The sequence below is a fragment of the Hibiscus syriacus genome, unplaced genomic scaffold, assembly GCF_006381635.1.
Source record: "Hibiscus syriacus cultivar Baekdansim isolate YM2019G1 unplaced genomic scaffold, ASM638163v2 tig00110247_pilon, whole genome shotgun sequence".
NCBI lineage: Eukaryota > Viridiplantae > Streptophyta > Magnoliopsida > Malvales > Malvaceae > Hibiscus > Hibiscus syriacus.
This window is the reverse complement of record NW_024062645.1, coordinates 759,077-776,940: the sequence shown is the minus strand read 5'-3', so window position 1 is coordinate 776,940 and position 17,864 is coordinate 759,077. Positions and strand designations below refer to the sequence as shown.

General features: G+C 32.5%; 1 protein-coding gene across 1 annotated transcript; it reads right to left on the bottom strand.

Annotated features, from left to right (window-relative positions):
• Positions 1 to 1,753: 1,753 nt before the first annotated feature.
• On the bottom strand, positions 1,754 to 17,793 carry LOC120114860 (heavy metal-associated isoprenylated plant protein 45-like). Its single transcript, XM_039135643.1, has 3 exons — positions 17,590 to 17,793; positions 17,412 to 17,487; positions 1,754 to 1,879 (listed from the first exon to the last, which is right to left on the bottom strand). The coding sequence occupies exons 1-3, from the start codon at positions 17,791 to 17,793 to the stop codon at positions 1,758 to 1,760; spliced, it is 402 nt and encodes a 133-aa protein (XP_038991574.1). The 3' UTR covers positions 1,754 to 1,757.
• Positions 17,794 to 17,864: the final 71 nt, after the last annotated feature.

The window sequence follows — 17,864 nt, the reverse complement described above, 5'->3', positions numbered from 1 at the left end:
AATTATAATATATGATTAAATAAAATTAATATAAATAATTTTAAAAAATTATAATTAATTAAAATTAACATGAATAAAATAGCAATTCCACTCCTTTTAAAAGGTTTAGGGTTAAATTCGACTCTTTGAAAGGTTGAGGATCAAATTTAGTTAAAAATAAAGATCAAATTGAAAAATAGTGTAAAACTTGAGGGTCAATTTGTTTTAATCCATTTCTATATTCCATTTCCATCTTATCTAGAACAATGGGTAAATATATATTGATACTTGAACTTAGTTTCAATGTTAGTTTGGTACTTGGCTTTTTTTCATCCAATTAGGTACATGAACTCGGCTCAAAAATTCAATTTGGTACCTATATTTTTTTATCAAATTAGTTCTTGAACTTTTGATTTAAATTGGTACTTGAACTTTATTTTTTTATTCAAATTGATACTTGCGATTTAACCAATTTAAATTAAGAAAAGTTCATGTAACAAATTTAAACCAAAAGACCACGTTCAAGTACTAAATTAGACAAACAAAAAGTTCAGGTACCAAATTGAACTTAAAGACAAGTTCAAGCACCTAATTAGACATAAAAGAAACTTGAGTGCCAAATTGAACCTTGAAGCCAATTTCAAGTATCAAAAAACATATTAACCCATCAACAATAACTGAAATGAAAACTCAACTGTTCAAAATTTTATGACAAAAAAGGTGAAAAAGCATAACCTCGTGATTTCCATTTCGTTTCCATGACTAGATTGCCAAGTTACTTGTAATCCAAGCCACATCTTTATCTTGTGCATGCAATAATTTAAGTTTGTGATTGATTGAATCTTGCCCTAGAATGGGTCCTGGTCAGTTCTTGCATTAGAGCATCTCCAAGGTTGCTCTACTGTAGCGCATTTCTGGACTGTGGAGTGCTCCAGTCCTGCGCTGGATCCATCTCTACTTTAAAGATCGTTACAGTATCACGTTACATCTAACGTGTTAATAGTAATACTATAATATTTTTTTTATGATTTTTTAGTTTTAGTTTTTATTTTATTTTGTTATATTAAACATAATATAATATATTCAAATAGATTAAATTATAAAATAGATAAAAATACATTAAAATTAGATGAATAAATATATTAATTTTGCTCTACGAAATATATTAATTGAACATTTGTGGATTGAATATTCTAATTCAGAAAATTAAAATAAATAATTATGCAACTTATGTGTCTCGTATTATTATTATTAATTGTAATTTTTTTATTTATTTATATTTTCGTAATGATATTTATGAATATTTTATTAATACTTTTTATCTTGATATTTATTAAAAATAAATATGTTTTATTTTATATTTGTAAAATTAATATTATTATAGTTAAATATTGTGAATAAAGTAGAGTTGGTGGTAATGTAAATATAGCACTAGAGATGAATTATTATTTCATATTTAGAGTAGAGATAAAAATTATGTAGAGTAGAGATGAGGACCGGAGATGATTTTAATCAATCAAACCCTTAAAAACCACACGTCACGTCGGATAAAATCACATTACAATACACACAGTATCTTAGGAGTATACATATCAATCACCGCTACCGCAGGGCCATGACGTTCAATGCAGCATTGTTTTTTGCTGCTAACAAAACACAGTTGGCAACATAAAACCTTGCCAGCAAGAGCTTTCCCATTTCTACAAAAATAAAATATATGATGCTATATGTTATAAAATGATACATACAATGCTACGAAAGTTTTTTTTGTGTGTTCTTCAGGAGATCCAAAGCTCTGCGCTTTTAACTTTTAAGACGCTCTTGAGCACTTCAAAAGGGAGTATATCACCAATAACAACTACCCTTTTGCTTTCCAGGTCTACCTTGTATGAGGTCACTCCTATTTTTTTTCATGGGACAGCTAAGAATTACATTACTATCATAAAAAAAAATGAACAGACAAATCTGAAAAGAATCAACCCAATATAGAATTCATTGCAAGACAAGCTATAGTGCAAAACAGTCACATTGCATTATAATATGTTGGCTCCCTATGTGATGAGTGATGTATTTTGGTCAATATATTGCTTTTACCTTTTGGTCTTGTTAGGTTTAATGAAGTCTGACATTGTTAAAAATCTAACATAAACTCTATGGGATTGTCTCAGGAAAGGCGGGTTAATATACAGTTAATATACAGCATTACCGGATACATTAAAATGTATTTAATAAATTCGGTTTAGCGGTACCTATTATGTTGACAACTAATAATGTTTTAGGTAGAAAATATGAAAAACTATTAAAAAATTTGGTAACCGGTAAACTTTGGTTATCGGTAAGTATCTATCATTTTTATAAAAGTGTCCATACGTTTAACATATCAAGTAAATTTTACCGGTTTTGTCATAATGAATATGGTTTTGTCATATTTTTACCTGTTATATTGTAAATTATCTATCCTTTTTATAAAAGTGTCCATACTTATTTCACTGTGAAAATATATTTATTATTATCTTTAGTTAATATTGTTAAATTTAAAATCTAAATAATATTTTATAAAATATCAAAACAATCAAATAATTTTTTGTGTAAATGAAATTATTAAATTAATATTGTAGGTGGAAAACATGAAACACTATTAAAAAAATTGAAACATAAATTACATAACTTTCAAAAAAGTATATATCATTTTTATAAAAGTGTCCATACTTATTTCACTGTTGAAAACATATTTATTATTATATTTGGTTAATATTGTTAAATTTAAATTCTAAATAATATTTTATAAATATCAAAACAATCAAATAAAATTTTGTGTAAATTAAATTATTAATTAATATTGTAGGTGGAAAACATGAAACACTATTAAATAAATTGAAACATAAATTACATAACTTTAAAAGCAGTTTTAAATCCTAAAAAGTGTCGATACTTTTAAAAAATATATCGATCCAAACGATATACCAGGTAAAAATATGATAAAACCGGTAACAAAATGATAAAACCGGCAAATTTAAAAGTCGATACGTTATATAAGGATCGACACTTTGTGAATTTAAAAGAGAAGCAGTTATAGCGCCTATAATGTGTCGATACTTTAAAAAAATATATCGATCCACAACGATATAACAGGTAAAAATATGATAAACCGGTATCAAAATGATAAAACCGGTAAAATGATACCGGATATATTGAAAGTGTCGATACTTTCGTAAGTACGTGTAATAAATTATCGACACTTTCAAAGAAATAGGTAATTATCCTTTCGAAAGTATCGACACCTGACATAAAGTATCGACACTTTTGTATTTGTATCGATTAAATATAAATAACATATCCGATGAAAATATAAAGGCCATAGCTAAATATCCTCTGGAAAAAGATAGAACGGACGAGTTTTTGAAATCGAAGAGTAATTGTTGCTGCATTTCAGAAGGCGTTTCTAAAGCGAAGTTTGTTTGTTTGTTGCTGCAGTCGAATCGAAAAGTATGTTGTCGAAACCCTAATTTTTTATTATTACAGTAATCGCGATAGGGTTTTTATGTGTTGTTTGGGGTTTTTGGAGTAAGGAAGCATTTGGGACCGATTGCAGGTAGAAATAGATATTCAAGGAAAAATATAAATGTCGATACTTTTATTAAATATTATAGGTAGAAAATGATATTATAGGTTGTATAAATGTGCCGACACATTTTGGTGTGGCCATTCAAATTCTTTTGAAGAAAACCGTTTTACCACAAGAGTAGTTATCTATATTTGTATATTGAAAAGTGTATGTAACAAAATAATTTGATTTGCGTAAACTGATATATGAAGGAAAATGGAGTCAATGGTTGGAAAATTGTTGGTGGAGCAGATGACTTTGAAATTGAGGCCGAGACTCGAAAGCAACCAAAGGGTGGATATATGTATTCTAGTAAGTATCAATGTCTTTTTGTTATTATTGTTGAAATGGTAATTGGATTAAAGTATCGATAAACTTTAAATTGATTACAAATTTTAAATGTTAACAGTATGGCCGAATGCAAAAGGATGAAGGGAGATGGCACACAGAGCGGTTCGGTATGTAAAATGAAATTGACATTGAGTAGTATTAGTATTTAGTGTTAATGTATTGATTAAGAAACGTTTATGTTTAATATTAGGTGAAAAAAGATGTGAGGTCCAAATGGAATTCAATGAGTGATGCTGAAAAGGAACCTTACATCACACAGTCAAGGAATGATAGTAAAGAATACAAAGAACGGAGGAAAGCACATGAAAATAAGGTATTCATTAAACTTGTAAATACGTTGATACAAAATATATAAGAACTATAACATTATATATTGTTAAAAAATGTAGGAAGTGTCGACAAGATGCAGCATTAAAAGGGTGAATTTATTAATTAAACACCTTAAGGAGAAGGGTCAGTTGAATGTGCTGGGAGAAATAGGTTTAGATCGTTGATCGGAGTAAGGGATCGACCTATTCGGAGGGAATTGTGTCGATCCTTGATGGCACAATTTGACGTCAGTCAATGTATGGCTAAGTATGGTGATTATTCATTCCCTCTGGGGGTATCGACTGCTGCAGCCGTATTGGGGGTACAAAACAAAGGCAAAGTGTTATAGAAGTCTGTAGGAGTAAGAACTGGAAAGCACTTACCTCCAAATATGGTTTGAATCATAAGGTGACATATACTGAAGTTGAAGAGGATATCAAAAGTGGATCTTACTTGGGGGATGAGCTGAAGGCCCGAGTTCTATTGTACCTTGTCGGTATATTTCTTTGTCCAACGGGTGATACGTCAACGAACAAGGAATATATGAAGCTCATTTGCGATGAAGGCTTGAAGGGTGAATTCAATTGGGCTGAATATATCCATTCGAGATTGATTGAATCAATTATCACCTTTAAAAAGGGCAGCCAGAGATACCTCAAAGGGTGCATAGCAATCTTAGAGGTAAATGAGTTGAATCACTTTTTTGTGTTTTTATATAAAATATAAATTTATTATAAATGCAGGTTGCACTGTTCGATTTTTGGTCGGGCTGTGAGGCAGTGCCGGCTTATGAAAGAACCGGAGTGGCACGCATCCGTGCATGGGGGAAGGAAGAGGTGGTTAGAGTGATGGTGAAGTTGAAGTTGGATAGAGGGAAGAAGCAAGAAATGGTAATAAATGTAATTAAATAATATTAAGAATATAATCAATGTCTTAATATTGTAATTTAATTTTTTGAAGGTTATTGGCAAGGATTTAGAGGGGGCAGTGGAGGCAGAGGAGAAGAAAGGAGGGATGGTTGTATTGGGGGATGAAGGTGAGTGGGACGACGGTGAAGCAAAACAGAGTAACTTCGACATTTTGATGTCTGAATTGGCTGATATCAAAAAAATCCAATTTGAAATCATGCAAAGACAATCAAGAGTCGAAGAGAAACTTGATCAAGTCGTAGAGAAACTCGAGAGGCATAAGGGGGTAGTGGAAGGAAAAATAGATGGAGTGGTGAAAGAAGTAGAGGTGTTGAGGGGTGAAGTGGTGAAAGAAGTTTCGGTGTTAAGGGGTGATATTAAGATGGTGACGGGAGAAAAATTTGAGGGAGTGGTGAAGGAGGTTGTTGATTTGAGGAGTTAACTTACGGGGGTGAAGGGGGTGGTTGATAAATACTCGGATGAAGGAGCTCAATTGAAGGGTGAAATAAAAGATATGAAGAGCTATGTAGAAAAAAAGTACGATGAACTGAAAAAATATGAAGAAGAAAAGAGGGAGGAGGAAGAAGAAGAGATGGAAGAAATGAGGAGGAAGGAAGTCGATGTCATTTATACACCGGAGAGTGTTATAGCAGCAGTTTGGATTCGGAATGTCCTGCACCCCAGAAGAAGAAGCAGAAGGTAAGTTTAATAAAAGAATACTTAATTTGATTTTTATTATGTTGTTGTGACAAAAATTTGTATGCAAAATTGTAGGTTGAAAAAGCGGACATTCCAACCGGAATTGATGACATCGAAGCTGCAATTTGTGATTATTTATGGAATAGCGAGTTAGAATCGGGGTAAGTGAAATCATACAGATATTGTTTTGTAAGTGATATTTAAATATTTCATGACAAGATATTAATCCTAATGATTCATACAGATATTCTGTAATATCAATGGGAAATCAATTCGCTACTGTATACGACGTTGCAACGTTGAAGCCTACGGAATGGGTTGGCGGTGTGGTAAGTAGAAAGTAGAAAATAAATAAAACTTATTGAATATGTTCTGATTGTGTAATTAATTTTGTTAGGTTATCGATTTGCTCGCCTGGACCATATGCTACGATTCTCAAAAGTCACACCGGAGGATTGGCTACCTTCCATACCTCTTAGTGGTGAGTTAAATTAATAAATATTGAAAAGTAGTGTTATAGACGGTAAATTAATAATGTTTGTTGCGTAATTACAGCAACAGGCGTTGGAAGCCAACAATAAAGAAAGTGTTGAGAATATTTTTACCTTCTGGGGTGTCATATTGGATAACTATGTGAAATTCACCGACTGTGAGAAGGTAAGAAACCATACCAATTGCAATGATGTTTCGGATATAGAATGTTGAATTTTGTCAAATTGGGTGTGAAATTTGTTGCAGATAATGATCACAATAAACTACCATAATTCACATTGGTATCTGTGGTGTTGGATATGGTAGATCATGTTGTAACAATATATGATAGTATGTTTACAACTGAAGCAGCTAAACAGAGAGTGAAGGATGCTAAGAGATTGGTATGTATGTATGTATGAAAGGACATTATGTAAATTATAATGCATAATTTTTTTGGTTCATAACTTCTTCTATTTTAATGCAGATTAAAATATTAGATTCTTATAATAAGAAACGCATTTGGGTTGAGTCATGTGGATCTCTAAGAAAGTATCCCTTGAAAAATTTCAAATTTGTGGAGCATAAGAAGAATAAGCAATTGAATGGGTATGAGATGTTATCACAAATAGAAAGCTTAATTTATGCAGTATTCATCATAATTGACATGTGTGGTTTTCAAATTTTGTAACAGATATGATTGCGGCATGTATGTGATGATGTGGATGTAATCGATCGGTTCTACAGGGGCAACTGGTGATTTTGTAAGTGGATAGAAAAAATTGTTTGTGGTAAAATTGTTAAAAGTCGTAGATTGAATGCTGTAGTTGACAATACTTAACGTTCTGACAATTTGAATATAGGTTGTTGGAGACTGGGATCGATCGCGAGTATTAACGATCTCGTAAGCCACAATCAAAATGAACGAAGACAGGAGATAACAAAAGCTGCAATATTACATAAGAATAACAAAAGGATGCAATGATGTAAATGTCGAGTTAATTTTTTATAAGATTTATAATTATGTATACGATTTATATTTTTGTATGTGAATATAATTATGAATGAGATGAGAAAAGTTAGCAGTATGTTGTTGTACATGTTCTTATACACATTAAGGGTCATGTCGATACTTGGAAGTAAAAGGCAAATTTACAATATGGCCAACAGGGTGCACCCATAAAGTGTCGATCCATATAAAAAAGTGTCAATCCCAAAAACATCGAAAACCAAAAGTATAATGTAATATGTAATTTTTCAATCTAACCGGTACAATTATACCGGTTTTATGAGAGGATATGTCTAAATAATGTGTCGACACTATATAGTTTGTGTCGATATTTTTTCCAGAATGAATGGAAAACAGGGTGCACCCATAAAGTGTCGATCCATATAAAAAGTGTCGATCCCAAAATCATCGAACCCAAAAGTATAATGTAATATGTAATTTTTCAATCTAACCGGTACAATTATACCGGTTTTATGAGAGAATATGTCTAAATAATGTGTCGACACTAATATAGTTTGTGTCGATATTTTTTCCCCAGAATGAATGGAAAACAAGGTGCACCCATAAAGTGTCGATCTATATATAAAAAGTGTCGATCCCAAAATCATCGAACCCAAAAGTATAATGTAATATGTAATTTTTCAATCTAACCGGTACAATTATACCGGTTTTATGAGAGGATATGTCTAAATAATGTGTCGACACTAATATAGTTTGTGTCGATATTTTTTTCCCAGAATGAATGGAAAACAAGGTACACCCATAAAGTGTCGATCCATATATAAAAAGTGTCGATCCCAAAATCATCGAACCCAAAAGTATAATGTAATATGTAATTTTTCAATCTAACCGGTACAATTATACCGGTTTTATGAGAGGATATGTCTAAATAATGTGTCGACACTAATATAGTTTGTATCGATATTTTTTTCCAGAATGAATGGAAAACAGGGTGCACCCATAAAGTGTCGATCCATATATAAAAAGTGTCGATCCCAAAATCATCGAACCCAAAAGTATAATGTAATATGTAATTTTTCAATCTAACCGGTACAATTATACCGATTTTATGAGAGAATATGTCTAAATAATGTGTCGACACTAATATAGTTTGTGTCGATATTTTTTTCCCAGAATGAATGAAAAACAAGGTGCACCCATAAAGTGTCGATCCATATATAAAAAGTGTCGATCCCAAAATCATCGAACCCAAAAGTATAATGTAATATGTAATTTTTCAATCTAACCGGTACAATTATACCGGTTTTATGAGAGAATATGTCTAAATAATGTGTCGACATAATATAGTTTGTGTCGATATTTTTTTCCCAGAATGAATGGAAAACAAGGTGCACCCATAAAGTGTCGATCCATATATAAAAAGTGTCGATCCCAAAATCATCGAACCCAAAGTATAATGTAATATGTAATTTTTCAATCTAACCGGTACAATTATACCGGTTTTATGAGAGAATATGTCTAAATAATGTGTCGACACTAATATAGTTTGTGTCGATACTAATTTAAATATCAAGTGTTTTCCACCGTTTATATAGTACTCTTAATCGAGAAACCCTAAACATAAATGCAAGCAGGCAGATCTTCCTCTTTCTTCTACCGTTATTATAAGTGACGATCAGATATTCAGGTAAATTTATCGATATTTTATGGGTTTGATTGATTTCTATATGGAGTTTTTATCCTGAATGTGTTTGTGTTCCATTGTAATAGGGGTAGCATCCAACCAAAATGGCTCCAAAACGTCAGCGTCAGAAGCGAGGTCTTTCTCAAAGCTCTTCTCAACCCAGTTCTTCTCAACCACCTCCTTCTGTAACAAACGATTCTTCTGAGGAAATCAGGTCCTTCGAAACTCTGAACTTTAGATCCGACATGGAGAAACAAAGATGGCAGACGAGTTTTAAAGTAAGGAAGATTCGTCCCGAACGTGTCATTGACCTGGGTTTCTTGTTTGATGATAAATATGCATTTAGTTTTAAATCCACATTTACATCTTGGGGTTGGCTTGAATTCCTTGGTGTAGAACCAAGATATTATCCCAACCTAGTTAGAGTCTTCTACAACAATGCTTCCTTACAGCACGAGCCTAATAAGACTAATATAATAGGAATTAATACACATGTCATGGGGAAGGATATATATATATCTCCAGAAACTATTGCGGAGGGTTTAGGTGTAGCGAATACAGGGGATTCAGATGAAAATGGTGTAGATTGGTCTACAATTAAACGGGTTACTAGAAATAGCCCAATTCACCTCGATGTAGAGTCGAGAGTGTTTCACAAAATGCTCACATGGTATATCCGGCCTAGTGGGGGAAAACATTCAACGCTTCGAGACAGCGATTATTGGTGGATAGCAAAGTATAAATCCAAAACGGCTCCAAACATTGCAAAACTCATATTTAATACAATTGTATATATGGTCACAAAGGGAGCAACAATTTCAACTACACTACCATATGGATGTGTCATCACCCATCTGTTGAAGAAGAAGGAAGTTGATTTTTCGCATGACGCCCCTGTTCGATTAACCCGCAAGATTGACATGGTATTTATTAAAAAAGCGGGATATGATTTTGTTGAAAAACTCGGTTGGAAGCGTGTCAAGGAGGTCGGATTAGATCAAGAGAGGGAGGAAATGGACCCCGTTGGCCATGAAGAAGAGCAACCAAGTGGAGACGCAATGATGGAAGAAGCAACAGTTGCAGAGGATGTCACAATTAAGACCGTGATGGAATACATGGTCAATTTTCGGGAGCATATTGATTCCCTTGTGAGTGGAATGCGATCCGATATTTCATCATTGCAACGTGAAGTCTCCATGTTGCGTAACGAATTACGTCAACGACATCAAACGAGTTAGGTAATTCATTATCTATGTTTCTTAACATTTACACGTTCTGAACTTTATTTTATTTTCTTTTAACAGATGTGGACAACCAAGCGGTCGCAGAAGATGAAGCTGACGATGAAGATGACGATGAAGCTGACGATGAAGATGATGACGATGATGATGATGATGATGATGATCCAAACAAGTATATCGTGTCTGCAACGCCGCCTTCAAGAAAACTTTTAATTTTTGATCTCAATGGTGTCCTTGCCTACATCCCAAGACTGCCGGCAGGTTTTAATTCTATTCTTTTGTATCCATTATTTAACATATAAGCGTAGAACTTTAATCTCATTTTCTTCATGTTGTAGATGTTGTCCTCAGAAGAGGATTATTTGAATTTATGCAATTTTGTGTCGACAATTTTGTTGTTGCCCTTTGGTCTTCAAAGATGAGGTTAGAACATGTTTGAGGCAATTGAATTACTGTAGTCAAAATCGTTAATATACATTTGAATGTTAACATTCAAACTTGATTACAATCTCAGGCATAACGTCGACCGTGTACTTGAGAAACTACCTGTATTTTCCGAGCATTTTCTATTCGTGTGGGTAAGATGAATGTCATTACAGTTTGCTGACTTTTCGTTGTCTATGATTCATACATATTTATGTTCGACTTTGTGAACAGGATCAAAAAAAATGCAAAACATACGATTCTGTTACCTACTGTAAAGATCTCAATGATGTTTGGAACGCGTGTCCAGATTTTAACGAGCTAAATACACTTTTGGTCGATGATTCAGCGGAAAAATGATTTATAATCCGGTAAGTTGCATTTATGCAATATGTTTCTGATCAGTTGAACAGGTGTTCAGACATTGATTATTTTAACAACTTATGTGTTTATATAGAAATACAATTACATATGTCCACATACCTTTGACGCTGCTTCCCATTCGAACGACAAAGCTCTAGGTATGACACAAATTTATTCATGCTTATGCGAATTTAATTTATTGTTAGTAAAATTGCACCTCATTAGTTTGATAATTGAAATTATTTATGTATGTCCTCAGAAAAGGCGGAAACATACGAGAGTATTTGGAAAATTTGTTGAAGGCCTCTAATGTTCCGGACTTCGTTAGAAACAACCCTTTTTCATCGGATTAATTTTGTTTGTCGGTACATTATTTGAACATTCTTGTGTATTTATATTTTGGTGTGATTATATTGTATGTATATTTTCATTAATTATTCCATATTTGCTTCTATGTGTACATATACATTTGAGTGTCTATACTTTTTTAATATATTGTAAAGTATCTATCCTTTTTATAAAAGTGTCTATACTTTTTTCACTGTGGAAAACATTAATTTAAGGTTATCTTTTGAGTGAGTTTTAAGATATTAATTTAGTAATTATAGGCGTCTAATGATTAATTTTTTACGTTACGGTATATATTATTGTTAAATTAAAAATTCTTAATATTATTTTATAAAATATCAAAACAATCAACTAATTTTTTGTGCAAATGAAATTATTAAATTAATATTGTAGGTGGAAAACATGAAACATACTTAAAAAATATTGAAACATAAATTACATATCTTTAAAAAAAGTATCGATCCTTTTTATAAAAAGTATGGACACTTTCAACATATTATAATAAAATAGGTAAATTTGCAATATAACCGGTATAAATATACCGGTCTTATGCGCGAATAGGTCTACAACCTATATCGACACTTTTTAATATTGTGTCGGTACTTTATGTCCATATTGGAAGAAAAATGTGTCGATACGATTTAAAAAAGTGTCGACATTTTACACATCGGAACTCATAATTATAATGTAATAGATAATTTTGTAATATAACCGGTATAAATATACCGGTTTTATGAGCGAATAGGTCTACAACCTATATCGACACTTTATAATATTGTGTCGGTACTTTATGTCCAGATTGGAATAAAAATGTGTCGATACCATTTAAAAAAGTGTCGGTAATTTGAAGTAACGCGGTTTTTCTTCCTTCATTCAAAATATTTATATGTACATACAATAGGAGTGATGTTGATACTTACGATATATTTTATGGAGATCGTTGTCATTCCATTCCGTCTTCGAAAAAATCAGTTGATGTAGGCTGTGTGCTTGTACTCAAACTAAGCTTGACTTGAGGACATGTTAGTTTGTTATGCCCCTCACCGTTGCAGTACCACATCGCCTAATTTTCTTCTCGACCTTGTTCTTCGGCACTTCTTTTCGCTTGCGTTGTTTTCGTTGAGGGTCACGAACATTGTTTACTACAATGCTCTGGTTGACTGAATGATTCAAACCAAACGAGTTTTCTAATTCTTCTATTAGTTTTTTCATCTCATCTCTTGCGGTTTTGAAAGACTCGTCTGTCTTTGATGCAATGTAGCATAACCTACTTGACGTTGAACGTAGAGCAGCGAACCTTGCCATTTGCATCACTTCTGGAGACACATTCAAATCAACATAGCTGGGTGCAGAAGCCTTCGCATCATTAGTCCACCTACTTTGAATCAAAGTCCCGGGCAAATATGTGTAGTCCAATTGCTTCAAAATGTGAAGTTGATGGCGACACGGAAGTCCAACGGTCTCGAATTTTTTGCAGGAGCAAATTAGAGTTTTCGTACGAGAATCAAAACTAATTTCAAATTTCCTATTTTTTTCTGCGTACTTTGACAAAATATAATGTTGACATTCATCTGATAAGGACTTAATCTCTGCCTCAATCCGGTACAATGTCTCCCGTATAAGTTCATCTTGGAACACACAAAAAGATTCGCGGGTAAAAATCGCAGCGGCATGGCTTTCAAGGTCGACCAGTTTTGTGATCTGGAAGGGCTTCGTATGGGAACTTAAGTAATCCGCTTTCAACTCGTTCATACGCATTCTACTAATTCCATCTTCAATTGCACGAACAACATCTAAATATGTCTTCTTGTGTTTCAGTGCAATAGCTAGTGAAGCATTCATAGACTCGCACCTTTGTGTTGAGCGAATATTGGCAAAGAAATGACCGGTTAGATATGCTTGTGCCCATAAGTGTCGTGTATTTCCCTTCTCAATCACCCATGGATGCTTTTGGACGTTGAATTCTGAAACAATCGAACGTCATTGAATATCAAATTCCTTGGTTGTCCACCAGGAAGCCATGCATTTTGAGAATGCTGCTGTAAACTTTGGGTCACCAATGTTAGCTTGTGCATTGCGAGAAAGATGCCAAGAACATAATCTGTGCTTAGCATAAGGGATAACAGATTTGATAGCCCTCTGCATTGCCCTATCCCCATCGGTTACAACAGAAATAGATGATTTATTCATCATGGCTTCTAAAAAATTCTGTAGCACCCACTCGAAAGATTGAGACGTTTCGTCAGCGATTATGGCAGTGGCAAACACAATTGTGTTATGGTGATGATTGACACCAACAATAGGCATAATTGGTCGACCATACAAATTATCTTTGTACGTTGTGTCGAACGCAATTACATCACCGAAGCATGTGTAATCCGATCTCGATGTAGAATCCGACCAAATAAGATTATACAATGCCCCCGATTCGTCTACCGAGTATGTCATAAAAAACCCGGGATCATCATGTTTCTTATAATCAAAGTAGGCAATAAGCGCATTCACATCCCCATCGACGATTTCCTTTGCTTTACCTCTTTGAAGTGCATTGTAGAGGTCTTTATGTGTAAATCCAACATTATGATAGCCCCCTGCCTGCTGCGTTAAATAGTTCATTACTTGTGACGTGCCAACATCGACCTCTTTCAATGTTGTTGCCTCATCGATATCAGCCTTACAGCTCGATTAGAACGCATAAATGGTGTCATAGCAGATGTGCACAATGCATGATTATGTTTCTGATCAGACTTACTTATAACCCACTGATCGTTTGTATTTGTTGTTGTAACTACGACTCTAGCCTTACATCATGTTCTTGTGACTGGCGTATGAGCACGTTGACGATCAACAGTATTGACTTTTGATACTCGAAACCCTTCTTTGGAACAACAAAATTCTTGTGTCTTCACATTCCCTTCCACGTCAAGCCGTGTTGTTCCCTTACGTGCACTAAACCCATGTTCCCATGCGAATCCCTTGTAAAAGTGCCAAGCTTGATCACGTGAACAGAAGAGCTGACCAACCAATCTGTCAGATTCATCAACATTATGTACTTCATGGCATTCCTCGGTTAGCTTAACATTGTCTACATCAGTATTATCCATGGCAAAAATTTTGTTGTGCAAGTTCAGTGCTCCAGGAGTTGATGGATATGTAAACGAAGGTTCATTTTGAACATGTTTCTGTCGTGCTGCTTTCAATAGGATGTGGCATTGGTAGTGGTAGTTAAAGGGTGGGTACAACATTAAATTCGCAGTACATATTTAGATATGTACAATAACTACAAGTATATTATCATTTTAAATTCGCAGTACACTGTTAAAAAAATTGAAACATAAATTACATAAGTTTTAAAAAAGTATCGATCCTTTTATAAAAAGTATGGACACTTTCAATATAATAGGTAAACATATGATGTAATAGGTAGCCCTTATATAATGTAATAGGTATCGTTTATATAATGTAATAGGTAGTGGTTATATTGTAAAGTGTCTATCCTTTTTATAAAAGTGTCCATACTTTTTTCACTGTGGAAAACATTAATTTAAGGTTATCTTTTGAGTGAGTTTTAAGATATTAATTTAGTAATTATAGGCGTCTAATGATTTATTTTTTACGTTACGGTATATATTATTATTAAATTAAAAATTCTAAATAATATTTTATAAAATATAAAAACAATCAAATAATTTTTTGTGCAAATGAAATTATTAAATCAATATTGTAGGTGGAAAACATGAAACACTGTTAAAAAAATTGAAACATAAATTATATAACTTTTAAAAAAAGTATCGATCCTTTTTATAAAAAGTATGGACACTTTCAATATAATAGGTAAACATATGATGTAATAGGTAGCCCTTATATAATGTAATAGGTATCGTTTATATAATGTAATAGGTAGTGGTTATATTGTAAAGTGTCTATCCTTTTTATAAAAGTGTCCATACTTTTTTCACTGTGGAAAACATTAATTTAAGGTTATCTTTTGAGTGAGTTTTAAGATATTAATTTAGTAATTATAGGCGTATAATGATTTATTTTTTACGTTACGATATATTATTATTAAATTAAAAATTCTAAATATTATTTTATAAAATATCAAAACAATCAAATAATTTTTTGTGCAAATGAAATTATTAAATCAAATAATTCAAATTGAAAATTAAACAACAAATCAATTAAACATTGTTGTGGGTACATTAATTGAACATTGTTATGGGTACATTATTTGGATTAATTTCGTTGAGATGGGTTATGTATAACAAAACAATCTATCTCGCATGTGAGTACTTTATTCCAACCATGTGACAAGTGTGACAACTCCATCAACTCACAACTCAGCTTTGAACTCAATCAATATTGTCTTTTAGCTTGATGGTTCATAAAGCATGTTACTTGAACAGTATGAATCAATTATGCAATTTTCATGTTCAATTTAACACTGCATTTCAAATTCATTTCATATGTAATTGGAGTTTGAATTTAAATTTCAATTTGAGTTTGAATTTCAATATATATTTCGGCTCCACTATAAATATTAGCCCAAGCCAATATGCATGTTATCATTGATTATTCCTAATTTCCATTGTTTTTTTTCCAACGTATAAACGCGAGGGAAATCCCGACCATTTTATTTTTTGGTCAACTTTAAAGCGTCAGAAACGTTTCGGGCGTATGATCTGGGTGGTATACAAGAAATGTAACAAATAGCAACTAAAATCATAAGTTGAGTACCACCCAAATCATAAGTCTGAAATACTTCTGATGCTCATCAAAATCCAAAGCTCATATGGTGCCCAGCAAAAGGAAATCAAAATCCAAATCTCATATGATGCCAAGCAAAAGGAAATCAAAATCTACAACTTGAGTTTGAACATTGATATGATATGTTCAGTTGTTATCATGTTGGGATTTTCTCGTTTTTGATTGCTTGGATAGTTGTTCTCTTGCTTCTTCAAGTGTTCTTAAGGTTATCCTTTGAGTGAGTTTTAAGATATTAATTTAGTAATTATAGGCGTCTAATGATTTATTTCTTACGTTACGATATATATTATTATTAAATTAAAAATTCTAAATATTATTTTATAAAATATAAAAACAATCAAATAATTTTTTGTGCAAATGAAATTATTAAATTAATATTGTAGGTGGAAAACATGAAACACTGTTAAAAAAATTGAAACATAAATTACATAACTTTTAAAAAAAATATCGATCCTTTTTATAAAAAGTATGGACACTTTCAATATAATAGGTAAACATATGATGTAATAGGTAGCCCTTATATAATGTAATAGGTATCGTTTATATAATGTAATAGGTAGTGGTTATATTGTAAAGTGTCTATCCTTTTTATAAAAGTATCCATACTTTTTTCACTGTGGAAAACATTAATTTAAGGTTATCTTTTGAGTGAGTTTTAAGATATTAATTTAGTAATTATAGGCGTCTAATGATTTATTTTTTACGTTACGATATATATTATTATTAAATTAAAAATTCTAAATATTATTTTATAAAATATCAAAATAATCAAATAATTTTTTGTGCAAATGAAATTATTAAATTAATATTGTAAGTGGAAAACATGAAACACTGTTAAAGTATCGATCCTTTTTATAAAAAGTATAGACACTTTCAATATAATATAATGTAATAGGTAAATTTGCAATGCTATCGGTATAAATATACCGGTTTACTTATAAAATAGGTAAATATAAGCGCTACCTAGTATGTTATTATACTTTATAATATTTCCGGTTAAATAATATAACATAACCGGTCTAAATTTTAACCGGTCACTTGTTTAACCGGTCACGCCGTATATTAGCCGTTTTTTAGGCGCCGCACCGCAGAACCACCCAAACTCTATTTAAAAGTGTATGGTGGATGTTCAAGTAGAGGAAGGTAAGTTGATGGTGGAAGTGACTGACAGCAAAGAATTAGGTTCAACTTCTTCTCTTCACCAAGGAGAGAGAAATGGAGATAAAGCCTTTTTGATACTTTCTCAGGAAAACAAAAAATGAAAGGCTAAGATGGTTTGAATGAAATATCTTACCATCAAGGTTTGAAATGTGTTTCTCGACTTTCCTTGCACAGCCATGGCAATGCATGGAAACCCTTAGTTCCACTATCTACAAATACCAAATCAAATGGGAAGTTTTCATTTAGTAAATGTTTCTATATGAGAGCATATACAGAACACATTACAGGCATAAAAAAAAAGAAACTCTTACCTTAGGCTTAAGTTGAAAAGCCAATGTCTGATTGCCAGAAAAAACATCTTTCAATCTCAGCAACTGGGGTTTTTCGGATGTTATTAGTGGCTTCTTCTCAAACTCATCGTCTAAAGTGTTCATGCAGAAACAAGAACATGATGAGCCTGAGATTGAAGACAGACATAAACACTCTAGCATCTTACCAAAACTAAGTTTTTTCATTGTTTTTTTTCCCTACTGACTTGGGTAACTCAAACATGCGTACATGAAACAAAATGTCAAATCTTATAGGA